This window comes from Mus pahari, chromosome 15 (assembly GCF_900095145.1).
Source record: "Mus pahari chromosome 15, PAHARI_EIJ_v1.1, whole genome shotgun sequence".
In the NCBI taxonomy this organism is placed as follows: domain Eukaryota; kingdom Metazoa; phylum Chordata; class Mammalia; order Rodentia; family Muridae; genus Mus; species Mus pahari.
The window spans coordinates 73164116-73188007 of record NC_034604.1 but is presented as its reverse complement, the minus strand read 5'-3'; the positions used below and the strand labels follow the sequence as shown (position 1 = coordinate 73188007).

The window sequence follows — 23892 nt, the reverse complement described above, 5'->3', positions numbered from 1 at the left end:
GAGAGAGAGAGGGGGGGGGAGGGAGGGAGAGAGGGAGAGAGGGAGGGAGGGAGAGAGAGAGAGAGAGAGACCCCCAGTCTCACCCTCACACACTTCTCCCCCATCCCCATCCCCTTCTCTAAGGAGAAGGGGAGACCTCCTATGATTACCAAGCCCCCTTCCCAGCACATTAAGTCCAAACAGAACTAAGTGCATCCTCTCCCACTGAAGCCAGACAAGGCAGCCCAGGTAGGGAAAGGGATCCAAAGGCAGCAACAGAGTAGAGACAGCTCCAGCTCCAATTGTTAGGGGACCCACATGAAGACCAAGCTGCACATCTGCTACATATGTGTGGGGGGCCTAGGTCCCTGCATGTTCTTTGGTTGGTGGTTCAGTCTCTGTGACCCCTCCCCCATGGGCCCAGAAGCATTCATTCTTGTGAATAGTTGTTGACCCATGTAAGGGGTACCTGTGAGGGACTTCTGTGTACACAGAGCTCTTCTGGATGTATTGGTTAGGCAATAGGAAGCCACAGCTTCTCCTGTACCGTGTTCTCGGGCACACCTAAGGCTACCTTGATCCAGAAGCTGCAGAGAATGGTCCTCTGGGGTCTTCAGATGTTTGAGAAATGTCTGTCCTCTGTACACTTTAGGTGCACATAAATAGGCAGTGTTGTGACCACCTCCCAGGAAAAAGCTTTACATCCCATCGACCATTTTATGTTTAGTAAAACATACATGCAACTTGCCATCTCGTCACGGTGCAGCATGCAGCAGCAGTGCCATGCACATTCACATGTGCGTAGCTTTTACCCACCCATCTCCAAGACTCTCCACATTCTTAAGAACAACAGGAAGTACCAGGGCTGGTTAGCAGGGAGAGTTGAATAAATAAGGTTAACTGGGAACCATTGACTGGGTACACTGGCTAGGAGCTCCATCTGGGACCAGTGCACTTGTTCCGTAAGCTGCTGATGCAGAAACCACAGCCTACCTTCCTTACTGCGGCGCAGGTCTGCAGAGTAGCAAGTGGAATGTTTCTGGGGATTGGCCAATGTGGAGCAGGGTTGGCCCCTTCCTGAGGCTGTTGGATCTATCCTTGCCTTTTAGCGTCAGGCCATAGTTCCTCATTTCTTCATCACAGACACAAGTCACTGTGACTTTCACTTTCACACGTTTTGTCTTATTGACCCCAGCCTCCTGTGTGCACAAACCCTAGACCCTTGTCAAGTGCACCCCGGTAACTAGGCCAACATCCCCTCTCAGGGCCCATAACTTTATCACACTGCAAATTCCTTTTGCCTCATGAAGTGACATTTTCTCAGACAGTTTCTTGGTGGCAAGCAAAATCATGGTGCATTCCACGCAAGCTGCTGCCTTGTCCTCTAGACAGAGTATTTCAGGTTCGGCCATGTGCTTTGTCGAGGTTGGGAGCCACACCTGCCTGCTCACCCCAGAGTTCAGAGGGCACCTTGTTGACCTGGTACCCTGTTTAGGCTGTGACCTGAGTCTGCACCAATGCCAGGACACCAGTGATTGCTGCAGGGTCTGTGCAGACGTGTGTGCTTGCACACGGCCTTTCTGTCGGAGTCGCATCGTCTATCTGCCTGCAAGCTTTCAGCTCCTCAGACCTGTTGGTTGTAAAATGCTGTTCTCCTGGGATCAGTATTTTCTCATATTTCTTGTGTTGTGTTCATAACTGCACACTACGCAGATATCCCATAACCTTTCCCTAGGGAATTGTGCTGTGACACTGTGCCTCTGCTGCACCTGGCTCCCAGTCTCCCAGTCCTTGTCGGCTGTGTCCTTGACCTAATCCCTGTGAAAGCATTCACTCAGGAGCTGTGTCTTCAAGAGAAGAAAAATCTCATGGCTTTCCAAACCTGCTGTATATTTTCATGCCATAAAAAGTTACCAACCAATAGCCTGAAAATGTATGGCCACAATGGCTGATGTGAATTCTTTGACTCTTAAAAAAAAGTACATCCTGGGGAAAATGCCATGCCTGTTTGCTAAATCCCCAGGTGGACGCCTCCTGGCAATATGCAGATTTCCCATGTTTTGCATACTAAATGGTGGCTCTGAGGTTACTAATCAGTGTCTCAGAACCAGGTGCTGAAGGAGGTTGGGAAGAATGGAAGCCAGGGCCTGGGGTAGGTCTTGCAGATCGAGACTGGGCTCAGTACTGTGTCTCTCTAAGTTCTTGCCCTCTTCTGTGGGGGACCAACACAGCTGATATCTTCATAAAGTGTCCAATGACACTATAGAGGTCCCCAGGGTGGGGTGGAGGAGATGGCTCCTTTACCTTCCCCATGCTGCAGGCCAGTGTTAATGTGTATGCTTGGTATTACATGCCTTCTGGGGATACATGAACAAACATCTCTTCAGATAGACACCGAGGCCATGACTCGGTCATGTAGGACTCTCTGTCACTCAGGAGAGAGGCCTTCTGTACCATTCATGTTTTCATATGACTAAGTATGGCAGTCACAGAGGAGGAACATCTGCAGTTTTATCTAGTGTGTTATGTGTACTTACAGGACTGTGAGTGACCACTTAGGCAGCTCTGTTACTGAAAAGCTCACCCAGCATGGGCGAGAACTCATGAAAGCTACATCTCTAGAATTCTCTACCTAGATTACAGGCAGCTTTGGGATCTGGAGAGATGGTTCAGCAGTATAGAGCACTAGTTGCTCTTCCAGAGGACCTGCACTCCAATTCCCAGAACTCACATGACAGATCCCAAACATCTGTAACAACTACCCCCAAGGGATCAGAGACCTTCTTCTGGCTTCTGAAGACACTACATGCATGTGCTACACATATATGATGTGGGCAAAATACCCATATACAATAAACAAACAAACAAATTCTCCTCTCCCAGTCACTAACCTGATACAGCACCAGAAAAGAACTTAGTGAATCCTATAAATTTCAGGAGCTTCCTGAGCCTTTTAAGTAAAGTACTTCCTGATTCTTACTAGCCTGTCTTCCCACTCTAGGAGACAATGTTTCAATTGAGAGGAAATAGCTACATAACATCAGAATCCTTACAGACAATAGTGCTACAGAAATCTATAACCAACACAGGCCCTGACCATGACTGGCCCTGACTAATATGGAGTTGTTTGAAAGTAGATGTCTTCTGAGAACTTACCTACAGAGTCAAGGTGACAGTGGAAATGTGCTCTTCTCTTGGGTTGGAAGGTGCTGTTGTTTGTAAGAAATGCCCAGAGGTCAGGCTTTGGGCTGGCAGGGAGGGGGTATGTTGCAGTATCTGTTTTGAGTGATTCAAATGTGTGGAGAGACGGTGTACAGAGAATTTTATGCCAACAGATAGCTGCAAGGTCCCTTCCATGCGGTGGTGGCTGCTGTGTTGCCTGGAGACAGAGCTGAGCGCTTGCCTGAGCCCTGGCACACAGCGGGGACGGGCTGTGCTTGCCAGCCTGCCCGAGAACAGCCTGTCGCTGCTGACGGCCCATGGGGTGCAGGGTGCTTTTCAGAATCCATCATTTCCTTTTGCACTGGGCTGTGTGGCTGCGCCAGTCAGTGTTTCCTTTTGCTCACGTGATTTAATTTACAGCTCTTGTAATGAGCTATGGATTTCGTGCCTGGGGTTCCAGCTTTGAATTTACCGAGATTATTTCTGCAGCAGCCTGGAAATCTGGTGACAAAAGTTTCTGCTGTAAAGGCACATAAGGGCAAACAGAGCTCTGCCACCTTCTGGCAGAGGGAGGGAGGGTTCAGTGGTCTCTGGGCCAGTTAGTCAGGTTCCCTAGAGATGTAAGTGAAAGGCTGAAGGCACAGGGGTTTCACTGCATGAACTCAATTGTAGCTGTCCAGCAGCCATGGATGAACTGGGTTACCTGGAAGGGAGGCTGGAAATTAAAAAGGACAGGGAGGGCTGGGGGGGGGGGAGAGGAGAAGGCAGAGGAGGGGCACGACGAGAGAAAGAAGAAGCCAAGACAAAAGTTTCTGATCAAGCCTTAAAGTTTAATAGTCAGCACTGCCTTTACACAGGGAGAGCCCACAGACCCATCCTTTGTTTCAGCTGAATTATGTTGCAAAGCAAGCTCAGCAGACAGTCTGCTCCTGTAGGAAATTGACTCCACCTAGGCCCAACCAGGGCAAGCACTTAAGGTCTGTTTAGCCTGCTCAAGGCTGGAGAAAGGGCACACTCAGTGTACACAGTCTCTAACCAAGCTATCCCAGACCTGGAGCTTCTGCCAGGATCTTAGAGGGCCTAGGCACAGGCTCAGAGTAGGAGAGACTGAGGTCCTAGCCCCATGGTCATGTAGCACTCTGTCACTAAGGAGAGAGGCCTTCTGTATCATTCATGCTTCCATATGACTAGGAATGGCAGTCACAGAGGAGGAACATCCGCAGTTTTATCTAGACACCCTCACAGGCACACCTGGAGATATGTCTGACCAACCCGGGCCACCCCAGAGTCCATCCATACACACAAAGCTCCCTATCATGTGAGCTCTGGCCTTTGCCACACGCCCACCCTAGTGCCCATGACTGGAGGTTCTCCGTCCACTGGTCCCTCCCGAGAGCCCTGCCAGATGGCAAACTGCACTTCCAGCACGGACACAGACAGACTGTGTATTTGTTCTCTTTGCCTCTGACACAGACATACTATGCATCTGTAGTTCTTGCCTCTGGACCATCGCTGGGAACCTCTGGCTGGTTTCGTAGGATGTGAAGTCTGAAGCTTGAGGAGGCTTCTCTCAGAACCTCAGGGCAGAGCTGGGGGTGGGGGATCTTGGTTAAGAAGAGGTTGCAGAGGAACTACCAGGCAAGCATCAGCTCTGAGCTCCCCATCCATGTTGGTATGAAAATGGCTGTTCCATGTGACACTGAGACATTCTCCAGAGTCTCAACATCAAGGCTCCTTCTACCGTCCAGCATCTAGGGTGGACGGCATAGCCATCCGGCATAGTACTAGTGCACAGGGGCTGGGTGGAATTGTTACTGTGGTGCACTCGTGCATAAGGGCCGGGTGGTGCCTTATACAGTGCAGCTGCCATCCCTGTTATGGCTAGCCTCTCTGTTCAGCTGGTGTGGGAGCCCATGGCCAAGATTGCTGCCTGTTTCCATGCGAGGCCCTGTGGGAACTTCTAGAGGCATGGGTACAGTGGGACCTGGTCACTTTGGTGGACACTGGCTAAAGATAAAATAAAGGCATTTGTCTTCCTCAGCTTCCTATACAGATGTGGAAGAGAAAGTCTAGATTTGTGTTTTGAATTTTGCCTTTGTTTGAAAAACACTATATTAAAGATACACCTAAATGCCCAGAAGAAACACTGCAAGACCAAGACTCTTCCCTCCGATATCTATCCTAGGTCTTTCATCTCTCTTCTGCCTCCTTAAGAGAATAATTTTTATTGAGTATATGTGCATGCACACATGTGGAAGCCAGAAGTGTTGGATCCTCTAGAGCTGGAGTTCCGGGCAGTTATGAACAGCCTGACGAGGATGCTAGGAATAGATCTGGGGTCTTCGGGAAGAGCATCAAATGCTCTTAACCACTGCACCATCTCTTCAGCCCCTAAATGCCTGTTCTGACTGTTGTGGGACCTTTAAACATTTATTTCTCCTCTAGGGCTCCGTTTCTTCATGAAGCAAATGCAGGTTCTGCAAAGAGGTCAGACTCGGTGATTCATGGGGATTAGGGGACTCAAGTTATTCTGTTGCCTACAAGAATCCAAGCATTCCTGGAAGGGCCACGGTAGCACTGTAAGAGGGGATTTGAGTGGTACGAGGAAGTGGGCCTCCCTCTCTGACTGACACCAGAAGGTGCTGATAAGTAGCCAGGGTTGTTGGTGTGCAGACACAGTAGACCTGGACGAGAATGGAGGCTTAAGAAAGCCCTTGTATATGCTTGGCCCAGGGAGTGGCACTATTAGAAGGTGTAGCCCTGGGACTGGAGAATTGGCTCAGCAGTTGAAAGCACTGACTACCCTTCCAAGGGTCCTGAGTTCAATTCCCAGCAACCACATGGTGGCTCACGGCCATCTGTAATGAGATCTGATGCTCTCTTCTGGTGTGTCTGAAGACAGCTACAGTGTACTTAGATACATAAATAAATCAATCTAAAAAAAAAAAGAATTATTTTAAAAAGAAGGTGTGGCCCTGTTGAAGTAGGTGTGTCACTGTGGGTGTAGGCTTTAAGACCCTAGTCCTAGCTGCTTGAAAGCCAGTCTTCTGCTAGCAGCCTTCAGATGAAGATGTAGAACTCTCAGCTCCTCCTGCACCATGCCTGCCTAGATGCTGCAATGCTCCCACCTTGATGATAATGGACTGACCCTCTGAACCTGTAAGCCAGCCCCAGTTAAATATTGTCCTTGTAAGAGTTGCCTTGGTCATGGTGCCTGTTCACAAGAGTAAAACCCTAAGACACCCCTCCACCTCCACTGGCAGCAGGGTTAGCACACAAAGGCCAGCGGTTCTGCCCTAGTGCCCTGGTTTCTTTGACCATCCGAATGTAGGAGTCATTCTGCCCCACTGACCTCTGCAGCCGCCAGTGAGCCTAGCTACGGTGCTGAGGTCTCACTGGAACTGTGGGAAATTGGAGACAGTTTCCAGTGTGTATGCTTCCTCCCTGCACTTCCCTAAATAGGATTGAATTATTCTGACAGATAAGCTGTAGCTTTGAAGGGAAGTCGGTTCACCCAAGCTTAAATTCATCAGGCATTCCCCAGTTGGGAGAGCACATTTGAGAAGCTGGAACTGAGATTAATTTTTTTTTTTTTACTCCAGCTAAGCTTGAAATATTGAGATGTGGCACAAAGGGGAAGTTGTCAAAATTCGCCAAGTCAGCCATAGCCAGCTTACGTCATTTTACCAAAACTGTTCCCCCAAGAAGCTCCATGGAAAGTTCTGCTATGGTTTGTAGCAGAACTCCACATCGAGGACCCAGGCGACCCTGCATTGTCCGGTTCCCTGTCTGCTAGGGGAAGCCCTTCTTCCACAGACACCACTCTGGAAAAGTGCGCCTTCCTGAACTGAGAGTCAGTTTTCTCCCTTACATGTGGACTTCGATGACTTTTTTTTTTTAAAGATTATTTATTTGATGTATATGAGTACTCTGTCTTCAGGCATACCGTAAGAAGGCGTCAGATCTTATTATGGCTGCTTGTGAGCCACCATGTGGTTGTTGGGAATTGAACTCAGGACCTCTGGAAGAGCAGTCAGTGCTCTTAACCACGGAGCCATCTCTCCAGGCTTCAGATGTCTTAAAATAAAAATAAAAAAAAGCCTGCCACCTCTGCAGGTTCAGAGCCAGAAGGGAGCACTGAAGACTCACATCCCGTTGCCTACTGGACATTGCTTCCATGGACAATTGCAAAATACAGAGCTGTTCCCAGAACCACAGGGAATTTAAGCAGAGGGCCGACTAGGCCAGTAGACTTCCGTTTGCCACCTTCCTCCCAACAAGCCCCTTTTCTGCCAGAATGGTGGCCCATACAACAGCCCGGCAGCCATTTTGTCTCCCAGCATCGTGGCCAGAGCCCTCCCTGACCATCCCTGCTCCCGTCTGCACAGCATTGGGGGAAGGTCGTTCAAGCGTTCCCTAGTTCTTTGTTGTAATTTATTCTGGGGTGACCATTCTTGCCCACATACGACTTTGAGGAGTTTCATCATGTGTTGTGTTGCTGCTTTGCAGTGTGTGTATGGGGGGGGTGGCTGGTGGCTCCACAGTCTGTTCCTCAGAGGTCAGACCAATGACCTTGGGACTGTTCATCCATATATCCATCCAAGGTTGTGGGTCCAGACCAGCGAAGGGACCTGTGGTGGTGGTTTGTATATGCTTGACCCAGGGAATGGCACTATTAGATGTGGCCCTGTTGGACTGGATGTGGCCTTGTTGGAGGTGTGTCACTGTGGGTGTGGGCTTTAAGACCCTCATCCTAGCTGTCTGGAAGCAGTATTCTGCTAGCAACCTTCAGATAAAGATGTAGAACTCTCAGCTCCTACACCATGCCTGCCTGGATGCTGCCATGTTCTCACCTTGATGATAATGGACTGAACCTCTGAACCTGTAAGCCAGCCCCAATTAAATGTTGTCCTTATAAGAGTTGCCTTGGTCGTGGTGTCTGTTCACAGCAGGAAAACCCTAAGACAAGACCCTTCTCCAAATTCACCCATCTGTCTCAAACACTACCTCATAGCTGTTTAAGTCTCCTTGGTCACTAGGTGATTGGCCGGCGTGGTTTTGTGTGTCTATCTGCTAATTACTCCTCTGAAGATTTCTGCCCTTAGGTGCTTGGTTGTTGTTGAACCTATGCGCATACTGCAGTGTTTTCCCATTGATCCTATATGTATCTAGGCCTCTGCTTGCTAGGGACACACCCTCCCCACCTTGCTTCTCCTGTCACTGAGACCCCTACTTCAGCACGAAGCTCAATGGGCCCAGAGTCCTCTTCCTGCTGAATACCCGCTGGACAGTGCCAATCTGAGTTCAGCAAACACCCGAGACAGTGCTTTGCCTGTGTGCGCTTTTAAGCCAGGGGTGGGCCAGCCTGACCCTGGATGCAGATGCCCTCCCGTTTACAACCCTGCAGAAGCAGCTCACGTCTTGCTTGCCTTAGACCCACAGTGAGCCTGACCCTTGGGCGGATGGCTGTTGAATCAGCACTTTGTAACTCAGAGGAAGTGCTGAGTGTGCTGCTGTGTCCCGCGGAGACGGAAAGCTCTCTGGCCTGCACCGCTGCTCGGCCCACTGAACAAGGAAATCAACTTAATTAGGCCTCATAGGGGCATTTCCTAAAACTTGGAATTGTTTCTAATTAGTCCTAATAGGTTGCCATAAATAAGTTCTTCACTTAACATGGTATGGTAAAATATGGATGGCTAAACAAATATAAATGTTGCTTGTACTCCGACTCTGACTGTCCAGGATTCAGTGTAAGCACTGACCGTATTACTGGCAAAGTCATTACCCCTGAGTCGACCCGTTTGAGGCCAGTCCTTCTGTTGCTGGGATGCGCCCTGAGAAGGAAGTGCCCTTTTACCAGATCCTCTCATTTCTAGTTTCTGATTCCTGGGGCAGCGATTGCGTTCTAAAGACTCAGCCTGTTGACAACAGACAAAGGCTTCCTCCTCCCAGGCCGCAGCCACCTTCTCTGTGGATTTTACTGCAAATCCAAGAGAACCAGCTGCAAGTGTACTGGAAACGAGTGAATTTGCCAAGACTGTAAAATAAACAGAAAAATTCAGTCACTTCTCTGCATATCAGAAGAGTTGAAAAAAATAGTGGGAAAACTGTTCTGTTAGTATTAGAATAAAGATGTGAAGTGTCTAGGGATATACTTAGCAAGAAAGGCTCAGTGTTAAAAAGAGAAGCCAGCGTGAGCCTGGGTGAGGCATAGAAAAAGCGGGTGGGGGCAGCATGTTCTGTGCTCGGATGGGAGAAGAACCTCCCCCAGCCAATCCACACACATGATGCTGTCGGTCACAAGCCTGGTGAGTGTTCTTGGATGTTCTACAGGATGTTCTTAAGGACCTAGATACACACATGCGTAGGTTTTGATTTTTCAAAACCTACTTTTAATAAGGGTTCTTAAATGCTTTAACCTCCCTTGTAACCCACCAGAGGTAGTGGAAAAGAAAGGTTATGAGGATACGGGTACATGGACCCGTTTGGAAATAGTTCTTTGGAGCAAATCCAATCTACGTTGTCAGGATGTCAGCAGTTCCAGATCACACGAATCAGCAGCACAAACACCATGCATGAGTCACCAACTGCAGGTCGATCCAGAAGAAGCCAGGAGGCTCTGCTGTATGCTGTTTAGAAGTAGTTCCTTGAGGCGATTTCAATCTCCAATTGTCAGGATACCAGCAGTCCAGTTCAGTAGTATCAGGATAGCAAACACGAATCGGCAGTGGTGGCATGACCTAGCAGAAGCAGCCAGGCCTCCACCAAATCAACATGAGTCAGCAGGATCGACCAGGAGACATTCTCTGCCTCTCTCGACGAAGTGAAGATCAGTGAAGATGAAGATGAAAGACCAACGAAGCATTGCGAAGCTAACTATGCAAGCCTGCTGTCAGTGTCCAATTTATACTCCCTCCAAACATCCTGTATGTCCTTTCACGTGTCTGCGTCAGCAAAACGTCCCTTCACCTGTGTCTGTTTCAGGAAAACATTCTTTCACGTATCTGCTTTAACAAAACACCCTTTCGCCTGTGTGCCCCAACAAACCGTTGTTTGACGTAACTGACTTTCCAAAGAAGCTACAAGTTTCCTCTCCACACACGTGTTCTACTAGCTGTGAGGTGTAGAGAATGTGGAAGTCAGCCGAGCAGGAGGCTGGGTCCTCTCTGGTGTCTAACAGCATCCTAGACTTGGAGTATGTGAATGGCGATAGTCATGGCTGTGGCTGGTACTCAGCCCAAGTCAGCTATGCCTACAGCGTCTCTGGCTCCCAGGATCCTAGCACATCTTTGGTCTCATCTTCCAGGTAGCTGGCAGTAAGAAGATCTCCTGGCTACACAGAACATGGTGTCTCCACAGCCTTGATGGTGCAGGCAAATCTAACACTGACACTGATATGAGTGGAAGACAGGGGTGGGGGGCTGTGGGGACACCAGCTTAGTATTTCTCACTTTACCAGATATAGGAAGGCAGAGTAAATAAAATTAAACCATTGTAAAAGTACCAGATCTTAGAAATACTACATGCAAAATTAAATATGTTCTTAGTAAGACACGCATTAGAAAGTGTAATAAGTAAAATGAAACAAGCGTGTACTTGGTAACAGCTCCGTGCTCACCCTGGCAATTTGGAGATGATCACACAGAAATAGAACACATCTGTGTGGCAACTTAGTGTGTAAGATGAAGCCTTCCCACATCTGTGAGTGGTTGTCTTATAGATGCTACCTGAGAGCATCTATTTAAATAAATTCTAAATATGTAGGAGATCATGGAGGGGAGACCCAAACCCATATAAATAGCAAACAAAAATGTAAGTAAATATACATGGATGTAGGGGAAATCATTTTAGCCTTCCCTCCCCCCAAAAAAGCCAGAAACCATAAAGGTAATAAAATTACAATGTATGCGATAATAGGCTTAGAATCTTCCTATAGAAGACATTCAAATGCACTTATAAGAAAACACTGCCTCAGGGAGGAGGAGACTGTGCTGCGAGCCATGAAGGTGAGCAATGCTGGAGACTGTAGCAGATGTTCTCTATGGCGAAAAGAAGGGCGCATCCCATTCAGTGATGGAGAGGGTGCTGCATCTGTGTTGGCAGGAACTCGAATACACGTCCACATCAGTGTGTGTGAGGTCTGTGTAATGCAGGAGGGGGCATTTCACAGGTGAGCCTATCACTCACAGGACAGAGTGGGTCTCTAGTAGGAAGTCTGGGGATCTACCTAGGCCGGTGGCAGAGTGCTGACCTAGCATGCCTAAACCTCTGGATTCATTAAAACCAGGAAGCCTGTTTCTAGGAACTCTGCCTAAGAAGCCTCAGGCTTAACATGCTTAGAATGTTCCCCGGTGCGTCGTTTGCAGTAGGTAAAAATTTAGTGAGAGAGATCATCTCCAGTAATGGCAGTTGGGTTAATTCAAACCAACCCACAGGCCACAAAGCGCTCAGCGGGCTGAACTAGGCACAGAACGGCAAGCCCCTCCCCGTCCTCAAACAGAGCTTCAGCTGTGGGGTCCGGCCTTCAGGAAACAACTAAAATTAACAGCTCAGTGAAGAAAAATGGCTGTGCATTTTGTGCCCTTGTTGAACCACATGGTGCACGATCCGGGACTCTGTCCTGTCTGTCCGAGTCCTGCTGATTTCATCTGTACCTGGAACCTCAGTGCACTCTCTCAAAGCTGGGTGAAAGCAAGCTCTCGACACGCCCAAGGGCACAGCAGAGCCCGCATCTGCAGGAAGCACACAGGCAGGCTTAGTGTGCCACCTCATGAAGTCCCCAACCTCAGATCCTTGCCTACTATGAATCTCTCTCAGAAGAAACCAGCGACACGTGGGGTCAGGGCCCCTGAAGAATTTGTTTCTGCAGCATGACACACACTGGGTAGCAGAGTGTCGGCAGGAGAGTGGGTTGACAAGCCTGATTCAGCGCAGGCTATTCGAAATGAGCAACTCGTTTCTGCTTAAATGACTGCAGTGGTGTTTTTGAACAAGTGCTTCTCCTCGCTAGATCTGACCTTCCTCTACCTGCACCATCAAGTCTGACTATGTGAGAGCACTCTTAGAAAAATCCATTAAGAAGAATACCTCAGGTGAGTTTGGAAGTCAAATTTGGAGTTGGTGAAATGAGTTGATGCACATCTTGTTCTGGTTCTTCTGAGAGAGAAGGTGAAATCAGCACGGTCATTAACAAGATTGGGTTCTGCTGCAGGCTCAGCCTTCATGGCATCTGCCTGTGGCCAACCCCAGGCTAAGCCTGCTAACTGCAGGACGATGGGTAACCTGCAGACGATTCCAGGATTCCAGCTCGCTACCTAGAACAGATGGCCGGACTGATGAGGAGCTGGGAGTAAGTTCAGGTGGCGCACAAGCTGTAGTCAGAGGCACGAGAAACAATTTAATCACCCACTAAGTATGCTTTCAGACACGCACCAAGGAAGACACAGTCTTTAGACACACCTGCCTTCCGTGCCCCCTCCTGCCTCCTCGTCTGCGAGCTATGTTTGATTTATAGAGAGTGAAATACATAGTAGTTGCAGGGCTCCTTGGTAAACTGCTGTCACTAATTTTTATTTGCACACAAGGACAAAAGTGAGCCTGCGCGGGGCAGCATGTTAGTGGCACAACTATCCCCTGCTGATTGACATCTCATTACCATGGGAAAATGAAGAAGACCAGTGCCAACATGGGCCCCATGTCGCTAGACCTTGTTTTTTGAAGTGTTTGGTTGTCCAAAGTGAGCCTGTCCTGGTCACTAGTTGTGAGTTGTGTAGCAGAAATTATTAAAATCCCAGCCTGGGGTTTCAATAGCCTTTGGTTACTGAGTTCCTGGATGAGAGACACTCACAGCCTTTATATTTACAGTACAATAGCTGGGCGGCTGCCTACCCTCCATGTTGTTAGAATCTATTTCCCTATTGATAATCCAAGTTATTACTTCCTATGTTTCATCTGGGCTGCTCTTCGCTCTCATTAGGCAGCCCTTAGGGCCATTCTCTCCTCTCCCGTAACACATGGCCGCTTCCTTCCTCCTCCTGCACACTCTTCTCCTGACTGGTCCCAAGCCCAGGAAATCTAACCCCCACCTATGTCTGGAGGAGGAGGAGGAGGAGGAGGAGGAGGAGGAGGAGGAAGAGAGGCATACCACTGATGAGACATCCATGACCAAAGTGAAGAGAGACATGCTTGCCATGAGCTGGGAGATCGGATGCTATGGGATTCGCCCTAGCTGAGGTGTGGGCTCTGTGAACTCTCCTTCCAAACCTGGTTCTTGTAAATATCATCAAGCTATTTATAAAATACGTGTGGGACAACAGTGGAGGCATTTTAAAGAATTAGGTGGAAGATTCACACCTCCTAACTTCAGGATTTCCAACAAAACTCCAGTCAGGCTTTGTAGCACTGAGAGAGAGAGAGGTGAGAGCCGCAGACAAGGTCACCTGAATCTTTTTATGTGTATGTTTGCTTGTGTGTATGTGTGTGCAGTGTGTAGGCAGTGCTCGAGAAAGTCAGAAGGCGGCATCAGATGCCCTGGGACTGGAGTTACAGATGCTTGCGAGTCACCAGGTGGACACTAGGAATTGAACCTGTGTCCTCTGGAGGAATTGGACCTGTGTCCTCTGGAAGAGCTGCGAGTATTCTTAACCACTGAGACATCTCTCCAGTTCCTCGCCTTATATTTTACACAAAAATTCAACTCAAAATGGACGGTAGATATAAACATAAAATATAAAATGTGGAACTTGTAGGAAAGCCTCGGAAACTGTCTTTGCCTGTCTAGATTGGAGGCTTCAGATGTTATATCAAAAGATTTCTACAGGGGAAAAAAATTTGGTGAATTGCACTTCATCAGAGTTAAGTACTTTGCCTATGAAAGACTGTTAAGGGAATGAAAAGGCACCGCTCTGACTGGGAGAAATATTTGCAAATCATAGATTTGACAAAAGCCTTAGCAATTAGACTGTATAAAGAGCTGTACAAACTCAGCTGTAAGGAAACCCAGTTACAAAGGAACAAAGAGCCGGGCAGTGGTGGCACACGCCTTTAATCCCAGCACTCGGGAGGCAGAGGCAGGCGAATTTCTGAGTTCGAGGCCACCCTGGTCTACAAAGTGAGCTCCAGGACAGTCAGAGCTATACAGAGAAACCCTGCCTTGAAAAACCAAAAAAAAAAAAAAAAAGAACAAAGATTTAAGCAAATACTCAACCAGAGAAGGCATAAATGAGATCACATGAGAAGATCCTGGACGCTGTTCTCTGCTAGGGATATACAAACTGAAGGACTGCGCAAGACCACACACTTTATTTATAAGGGCGAAGAGGGGGAGAGAGAGTTAGAACACACATGTAGGTGGGCTGTGACTTGAAAAAGCAAAACAATCAGGAATGAATCGGAGCACTGGATTCTCCAGATGCTCCGTGGAAAAGCAAGTGGTACGGCTTGGGAAGTAGTGTGCTCTGATACATACGGTCTGACCCGGCAATCTACTGTAGGGTTTACCCCAAGAGAAGCAAATGCCCACGGAGATTGACACATTAGCGTTTTCATGCCAGCTTTATTTGCAAAAGCCCCCAGGACATAAATGCATACCCACAAATGGACAGTGGATACACTCTGACACGATCATAGAATGGGCCAAACAGAACAGATGCTGACAGGGTAACTCAAGTGAGCACAGTCCTCCTTGAACAGGAACTTGGGTACAGACGCCAAGATCTGGATGCCAGCCACGTGCCTGTCTGGAGCAGGCAGGGTCATCAGGCCTGGCCAGTCCTGAGGAATCTGTGTTGGTTGTGATTATTATGAATCTTCCTCCTGGAAGATGCTTTCATATACTGTCTTAAGTTCACAGACCTGCACTCTGGCACGTGGGGCTCTCGTTGTGCAGAAGTCTTTGGACCCATTTCTAATGTTCCCTAAGAGTGTAGTCCCCAGATAGAACTTCCAGGTCAAAGTGGACAGTGTCGGACTGCTTTTGAAATGTATCTTTGCAGAGTTTATGTCCTTGCATGTTTTGTCCAGCAGTCTAGACCTCGCATGAACTGCCCTGGTCTGAAACCTTAACCTCAGATCCAGCTGGCCCACGTGTAACAGGGAATGGGTGGGCTAAGGGAACAGCTCGGACGTTTCTAATAAACAGGGGAATTGTGTGTCCTGTAAAGCTACAGCTCACACCCAGCAACCCTAGAGAACCCCTAGTGTGTGGACACACGCGCCTAGCAGGTTAGCTTTTGTATGTTGGGGGTGGGGTGGGGCGTGTTTTGTTTTGTTTTGTTTTGTTTATTTTTTTGGTAATTGTGGATGAGACTTTAATTAAATGCACCAAATCCATACATACATACATACAGAGGAAAAGGTGCGTGAGCGGACCTTGCTCCCCGTGTTCTCACGCGTGTCTGTAGTCTGACTTACAGGTCACGGAGCCGCTTCCCTGGGAGGTGGCTGACCTTGGTTTCCTCGGCCAAGTAACCCCAGAAGCTGTCACCGGGGAAGGGCTCACACGCGCCTTTTCCTGGGGAGGGGGTTTGCTCATGGGACCAAATATTCAAATACAGTTAGCATTTCCAGAGTCCAAACAGGTAAACCAGGTAGAGAAAGGAGAGAAGACGCCATGTACCCACTATCGGGCCCACAAAGAGATTGCACTGGCTAGCCCAGGAGGGCAAGGCAGACTGAGGTCTCCGGTGTATGAGGGCTGCAACTGTGTGAACCCTCGCCTCCAGCTGAGTGGCTGAGTGCAGACAAGGCATGAAGTGCCAGACTGGACCTGCACCTGCTCTCCGGCTCCTCATCCCGGCAGCCAAACCCCGATGGCCACGGAAGCCACCTCTTCCTCTTTTCTTCCCTACCCTCTCCCTGCACAAGATCCTGAATCTAACGGCCACGTCTTCCTGCTTCTCTTCAGCAGTCAGGAAAATGCCTCCTAATTCCCAGAGACCCTTCCTGTTCCCCAGGACCCTCTTCCTGATCTTTTAAACCCACTTCTGTCCCCAGACTCCCTCCTGTTCTCCAGAACCCTTTTTCTAATCCCCAAATTATCTCCTCCTTCTCCCCCTCTTCTTGCTCCCCCCAGGACCTATCTTCTGGTCCCCCATCATTATCAAGTTCTCCAAAGCTTCTCTCTAGTCCCTTAGGATCCTCTGCTGGTCCCCTAAGTGTCCCTCCTGGTCCCCCAAGACCCTCTTCCTGATATGGATATGAAAGTATGAAACATATCTATTCTCACCCATCCAGATATGGCTGACCCCACTCACCGGTGTGGCCCCGCTTATCAGCTTTGATTCATTTCTAGATTTGAGTTCAGTGAGAAACGCTTTCTGTGCTCCTTAGTCCAGTGCCTGGCTTCTCCATACAGATATTCTATAACTCTACTTCTGTCCTGCTCTCCCCTGAACAAAAGGGCTAGCCTCTGAAGGGGTCAGGGGGTTCCAGAGACAGGGCAGGGATAGGACTGTAGCCTAGTGGAGACCATTGGACTAGGGAAAGAGAAATATAGATTCTGGAATTCCTTTTATTGTTAACGTTTGCTGTGTAAAAGTTGGTCCGTGCTCTTGCTGGTGGGGACACTGGAGTGTGGCTAGTCCTGGTGACAGCTACCATGCTGACTCGGCCTGGACACTGTGCATGTTGGCTGACCCGGTGACTCTTGATTGTGGCGGGGACTCCACCCAACCCTTCCAACCCTCAGGCCTTCACAGCTTACACTGCACAGAGACCTTGACAGCTTGCAGAATAATCAGAACGTGGAAGAGGAAAAGTACAAGCAGAAGTCAAATAAAATTACACAGTGAGAGGGTCGCTCTCCAGGGGCAGCTGGGATGAGCACGAGCTTATTTCTGACCTGGTTTTTTTTACCAAGTAAGTAGGACAGATCTGTCACCTCATGATGAATCGAGGTCTGCCTTCTGGGTTGAAAGCTCGCCCAGAAACTGCTCCCTTATTCTAACCCCAGGCTTGACGATACCACCACCCTTGGCTCTCTCTGGTAATTTCTAGCTCTGGAGGTGAGCTGGGTCCCTGGTGGCAGCATCTTCCTCCGGTGGGCGCCATCAGATCTGTGGGGACTCAGAGGATTATGTGCTGGGCCCTGGCGCCTTCCCACCCCGATTTGTGGTTTTAAGCTTATCAGGGACACAGGGTTTTCTCCTGCCCCATGGGAGCAACCATAACTCCAGAATGACTTTAGGGTAGTGTCCTTCAATTCATATCCCATGTGTGTGACCTGGACAAGCTGCCCAAGGAACCCAGAGGAGGGGACATGAAGACAAAGACAGACAGGAGACCTTCGTGAACACCCAGTGTCTTACTGAAATCTGCATAGGGTTTCCTTGAACAAGGCTGGGGCTAGAGTCTCTCCTACCCTAGATGTCTGGAAGTAGGGGCTCTGGCCTCAATGAGCAGACGTCCGTAGGGCCAGGGCCAAGGCCGGGGCGCTTTCTTAGACTTCAGTGCAGCCTCCACCCCTCTCATTTTGAGTACAAAAATGGTGTTTCCAATCTCAAAATAGGATGGTGGCTAATGTGTAGGTCAAGGTGGGGGCCCTGGCAGTTCATTAATGCAGAAAAGAGTGGATGAAGCAGAGGGCTCTGCACATAGTACCCTAGATATGGATGGCCAATTACATGTGGCACACTAGAGTTTGCAGAATTGAGCAGAGATGTCAGGGTGCCAGCTCTCTACATCCCTTTCAGACTAGTGATCTATCAGAGTCCCAGCTAAACACACAAGACAGCCTGCATACCCTGAGTGTTCCACCTTCCCGTGTCCCTCTGTGCACAGGAGTCATTGTTGGCTGTACACTTACAAGGCACTGCTAAACTAAGACCTCTATGACCACCGAGGCCTCAGAGCCCTTCTGAGTAGCGGCTTCACTGGAGACAATGGCTGCAGGCCTTACTACTCTGCCCACTGGGCCTCAGACACAAAGCTCCAGATGCTCACATGGACCTAGAGATTCCTTGCAAGAGGTGAAACCAGGGCCTAAAAGGGCAGAGAGCCGTGCATGCCTCACTGTGCAGATTTCCTCCATAGTGGAGGTGACCTGGTGACAGGTTCTATCTCACGGGATCACATACCCTGAACAGGGATGGCCAGTGAGCTGGGTGGTTTTGTGGTAGGATGGGGAATCATCAGGCAAGACGTGGCAGCCTTGAGGTTGCGAATGGCCAGCTAGCGCTGCCCCAGTTCCGAGCAAGATGGCTGTCTCCTACACTGTTAGATGTAGCTATAAGCCCCAGAATATATCCCAACAGTGGGCTGTCCATCACAACCTCAGCCTGCTGCTATGCATTTGTTTTCTGTCACCTAGCTAGGCACAATCAAGCTCTTGGGTTTTCTTAGAGATTAAGTATTTTCAGTAAAAATATTTCACATATATAATTCACATACTATACCTGTAACATGTCTGTATTGATCCTATTCCATTATTTCCAGCAGTAGTTCTATCATCACAGAGAAATGGCATGTCCCCCACACCATGCCTCTGTTACCCCAACACTGGCACCCACTAATCCACTTTCCTGTAGATTTCCCTATCTTGAACTTTGATATGAATTAATATCAAGTATGTTCTCTGCGCCTGGCTTCTCTTACATCACATGTTCAGGGTCCACTTACACTGGGGTCATCTGATGACTAAATATTCTGACATGTGAGCCGACTACATTTTGTTTATCCTTCAGCCACAGACTCACATTTGGATGACTTTGCCTCCTGGTGTAAAGTCATATAGAAGTTGTACGGAGACATGTTTTCTGCAGCAGAGACCATGCATAGCACTGTAGAGTCTGGTGGTAACTGCACTTATTTGAGGGGCTGCCAGAATGTTCTCTACAGGTACTGGACCATTTTGTGTTCCCATCAGCAGTGTATGAGAGTTCCAGTGTCTATATATTCTCACTGACACTTGTCACTGTCAAACTCCTTGACTCTATCTTACTTTGTGGCATTTCCTTCAGAAATAATGACATCAAATATCTTTGTGCATGTGTGCATGTGTGTGTGCATATGTGTGTATATGTGTGTGGGGGGGTGTATGTGTGTATATGTGTGTGGGTGTGTATGTGTGCATGTGTGTGTATATCTGTGTTGGTGTGTAGTATATGCATATGTGCATGTGTATATGTATATATGTGTGTATATGTATGTCTGTGCATGTGTGTATATGTGTATATNTGTATATGTGTGTGCATGTGTGTATATATGCAAGTGTATATGTATATGCGTGTGCATGCATGTATGTGTATACATTTGTGTATATGTGCATGTTTGTATATGTGTATATGTGAGTGCATATGTGTATATGTGCATGTGTATGTGTGAGTATATGTATATATGAGCTATTTGTATACTTTCATGGTATTGTGAATGGGATTTTCATTTTCATATTATTCATTGCAAGTTTATATAGAGATAAAATTGACATTCGTATATCTATCCTTCAAGATTCCTGAGTTATTCATCTCTAATGGATTATTCTAGTGGATTCTCAGGGCTTTTCTGTATACAAGGTCATTTCATTTCACCTGTGAACATAGCATTATTCCTTCCTTTTTTTGTTTGTTTGGTTTTTTGTTTTTGTTTTTCCAGACAGGGTGGTTTCTCTGTGCAGCCCTGGCTGTCCTGGAACTCACTCTGTAGACCAGGCCGGCCTCAAACTCAGAAATCAGCCTGCCTCTGCCTCCCAAGTGCTGGGATTAAAGGCGTGCGCCACCACTGCCCAGCTATTCCTTCCTTTCTAAACTTGATTTTTTTTGGGGGGGGGAGGGGGTCTAACTGTCATGGCTTGAATATTTAGAACTCCTTGGGTAGGAGAAACAAGGCCTGATTATCTAATCTTGCTTTTTAATGATGCTTTTATTGTGAATTAATCAGTTTCGGGTGTTACGTCGGCCCTGCTTCCCTAGCAAAACCCTTTCTCCATCTTGATTTTTAACATTATTTCCTGTATCTATTTATTAGAAGGGCGTGCGTGTGCCAATGCCCACATGTGGAGTCAGTCTGCAGAAGTGGGTTCTCTCCTTCCACCATGTAGCTCTTAGGAATCCAACTCCGGTTTTAAGTCTTGGTGGCTACTGTGTGTACCTGCTGAGCTGTCTCAGAGCCCCTCCTCCACCGTGGTTTCTAAGTCTTTGTCTGCTGCTGGCTTCTCTTTTACTTTAAACTTTATTGTTGCTGTTTTCGCTTTGGTTTCTGAGATGGTCTAGTGTAGCCGAGTCTAGCCTCAACTGCATACATAGTTGAAAATGGGCTTGAATTCCTGATTCTCCTGCTTCCATCTCCCAATGGCTGGGGTTAGAAGGCAGCCCCGAGACTCTGTTTTTCTCTATTTTTCTGAAGATGATGCTGTCTGGGTATTGTGTCACTCAGAAGTATCTCCTTCACTCTTGTTTTGTCGTGATTGGTGTTAATAACTTGGACAAGTTAATACGTGGACATTGTGGAACACTAATGTAGGGCCATCTGGACCTCCATGTGGCTTACTGCTGTTTAACCTCCTGGTCGTGGACTCTTGTCTCCAGGCTTGCTTCAGACGCTCTTTTCTTCCCAAGTCCCTTTCTGTTTTACCATTCTAGAACTCTTCCGTTGCATCCGAATTATCCAAGTTGCAGGCACATTATACACATCACAGTGTAGTCTTTTCCTTTTCCTCTATCCTTTTCCTTGTTGGTGGCAATAGCCGTGACACCCCCACACCCCCTTGCGTGCTTCCTGTTCTAGTTGTGTGAAACGTGTCAATTTCGGTCTTTGTAAGAATCAGGGTCTCCGGTCCGCTCTCTTTTTAGGTACCCCTGCTCTCATCTTTCAGTGCACGAGGATTCCCTTTCGTCTCCTTTTCCAGCTGTCTAAGAGTGGAAAGTTAGGTTACTCATCCAGAACTTTTTTGTAGGCATCTCACAGATCAAGTCAGAGATGCTCCGTGGTCAGTGGTCCCAGGTTTTAAATGCCTTTCCGGTTTCCCGAGTCAGCCTGCTTATCGGCTCACATATAAAAATGGTGTCAAATAAATCTTCAAAAGAAGGGGGGGGCATATTGAGTCTTTTCAGCCAAATTCTTCTGTACCCTTCCCCCACTCCCAGATGTCCCTGGTGCGAGTCTGTGTGACATCCTGCTTCCCTTCCTGACTTCCTCATAGCCACCGCCCATCCGCCAACCCGATGTTCCTCTCCTCCATAGGGCGAGTGCTCCACAAAGTGCCGCAACCTCTTCGTGCTGGAGACGGTGTGCGTGGCCTGGTTCTCCTTCGAGTTTCTGCTGCGCTCCCTGCAGGCCGAGAGCAAGTGCGCCTTCCTCCGGACGCCGCTTGCCATCATCGACATCCTGGCCATCCTGCCCTTTTACGTGTCGCTGCTCGCGGGACTGGCCGCAGGGCCCATGGGCAGCAAGATGCTGGAGCGAGCGGGGCTGGTGCTGCGGCTGCTGCGGGCGCTGCGCGTGCTCTACGTGATGCGCCTGGCGCGCCACTCGCTGGGGCTGCGCTCGCTTGGCCTCACCGTGCGCCGCTGCGCACGCGAGTTCGGACTGCTGCTGCTCTTCCTCTGCGTGGCCATGGCGCTCTTCGCGCCGCTCGTGCACCTGGCTGAGCGCGAGCTGGGCGCTCACCGCGACTTCTCCAGCGTCCCCGCCAGCTACTGGTGGGCAGTCATCTCCATGACCACCGTGGGCTATGGAGACATGGTGCCGCGCAGCCTTCCGGGCCAGGTGGTGGCGCTGAGCAGCATCCTCAGCGGCATCCTGCTCATGGCCTTCCCTGTCACCTCCATCTTCCACACCTTCTCGCGCTCCTACTCGGAGCTCAAGGAGCAGCAACAGCGCGCGACCAGCCCTGAACCGGCCCTGCGCGAGGACAGCACTCGTGATGACAGCACACGTTCGGCCAGCGCCACTGAGGACAGCTCTCAGGACCCTGAGACCGCAGGCGCAGCAGGGAGCTTGCCGGGCCGGGTAGGACCCTGAGCTGTACTGAGAGCTCCAGAGAGTCAAAGCCTTGGAGGACACCAAGCGCAGGCTGACCCAGGAGTTGCAAACTTGGTCTGGCATGTCCTTGCAGCTGGCTCGCCTCCCCAAGCAACCCCCGAGCTTCGCGTAGCCTGGAGGATATAGCAACCTGGTCGTTCTTTTTGCTTTTATTTTCCCTCCAGTTTTAAATTTTCTATGGTTAATTAAAAAATAATTGAGTCCCAGAAATTCCAAGTCTGAAGCAAATACCAGCCACCCTGAACTAAATTCTGCCCTTCTTTGGTCCATATCTCGGGCAGCCCCAGGGAACAGAGGTGTTGGCATCTACCTTGTGACCCTTAGTGGGCAATACCCCATATAAAAGATGGCATCAGCTGGCGTCTGTCACTGCCAGCGTCCACATCACTTGCCAAGTGTTGAGGTAGTTGACAGGACACTTAGCCCCCTAGTTCTGCCACCCACTGCAGGGGGAAGAAATCTCAGGAATTGACCTCTGTTTTGCCAAACCATCTCTATCAGATTGCTTGCATAGTGGCCTTTTAACCCTTGTCCTGCCCTCCCTGGTCTGCAGGAAGGTCGCCTGTCTCCAGGGGATGTTGGTGTCTCTTCTGTTGGGATGTTCCCCTCAGATGTAGCTCAAGTGAAAACCAAAAACCTTGAACAGCCTGGGATGAGGAGGCAGTTCAGAGAGAAGACGGTGAGGGCACTGCCAGGAGGAAGTGCTGCCTTTCTCTACTCCATGGAGGCGAGGGAAATGGGACTTCCCAAACCGTGTCACTTTGCCCCGTTTCAGCAAGCCCACAGGTGGTGGCATATGCCTGCAACTGTGCCACTTGGGAAGTGGATACAGGAAGATCACAAGTTCAGTGAGCCCCACCACCACACCCAAGATAGTCATAGGCCTCTCCGTCATAAGTAAGGTCCTCTGTCTGCAGCCTACCGCCATTGCCTGCTACATAGGAGCTTTCGGCAAGGGCCCCGTGTGAGCTCAGCACAGGCCCATTTGGGGCCCTGGCACTACAGGCTTCACAAAAATCTACTGCAACCAAATAAAAAATTGCCAGCCCCTCCTCAGGGCAGTAGGCTGAGTTCCTATCACTTGGGTATCATTTATGTTTTTGTGGGGTTCATGCTGAGCCTGGGGCTCCTAGAGCTTGGAAGGGGGTTTCCTGTGCTTTGGGAGTTCAGGAAATGCATAGGAGGAATAGAGTACCCCAAGCCCACTTTGCTAATAGCCTCCTTGCCCCGACAGTTCAATAAGCGCATGGTCAGTCACATGGTCCTTACTCCCAGGGAAGGTGGGGAATTTCAGGGTGGCAGGCGGAGAACTGAATGCAGGACTCGGGGCTTGGGTATCCACGGCATGTCCCTGGGGATAAGGGTGGCATGGAGTGACAGACGTGCACACAAATGGGCTTCACCTGTCAGGCACGGTCTAGAGAGAAGGATCCTGGGAAGCCGACAGGTGACCTGGGCTTGCCCTTCCTCCCAGACCAAGAAGAGATGGAGGCCAGTGAACTACAAAAAAATCTTCCATTTTCCCCCCATGTATCCCCACTTCTCTGGGATCTTTGCACAAGCTCTTTGGGGCAAAAAAAAAAAAAAAAAAAAAAAATTCTACTTTCAGGCATGGAAACAGCTACCAGGATGGACCTGGCAGAACCTGGCTGAATCCTGGAATCCAGTATGGGATTTGCTTGGCCCTGGCTTGTAGCTCGCCTGAGAACAGAGCTTCCTTCTTACTGCTGGGCTCACATCCACCAAGGCCAAGGCCGGCAGGGTCTTCTAATGTAC

At 49.1% G+C, this 23892-nt stretch overlaps 1 protein-coding gene across 2 annotated transcripts in view; it reads left to right on the top strand.

Annotated features, from left to right (window-relative positions):
* The window catches only part of Kcng2 (potassium voltage-gated channel modifier subfamily G member 2), a 64870-nt gene extending 41201 nt beyond the window's left edge, over positions 1-23669 (top strand). For both annotated transcript variants that reach the window (XM_029546712.1, XM_029546713.1), the window contains exon 4: positions 21316-23669. In XM_029546712.1, the coding sequence (XP_029402572.1) occupies positions 21316-22095 (780 nt within the window). In that variant the 3' untranslated portion in view covers positions 22096-23669. The remainder of the gene's footprint in view (positions 1-21315) is intronic.
* Positions 23670-23892: the final 223 nt, after the last annotated feature.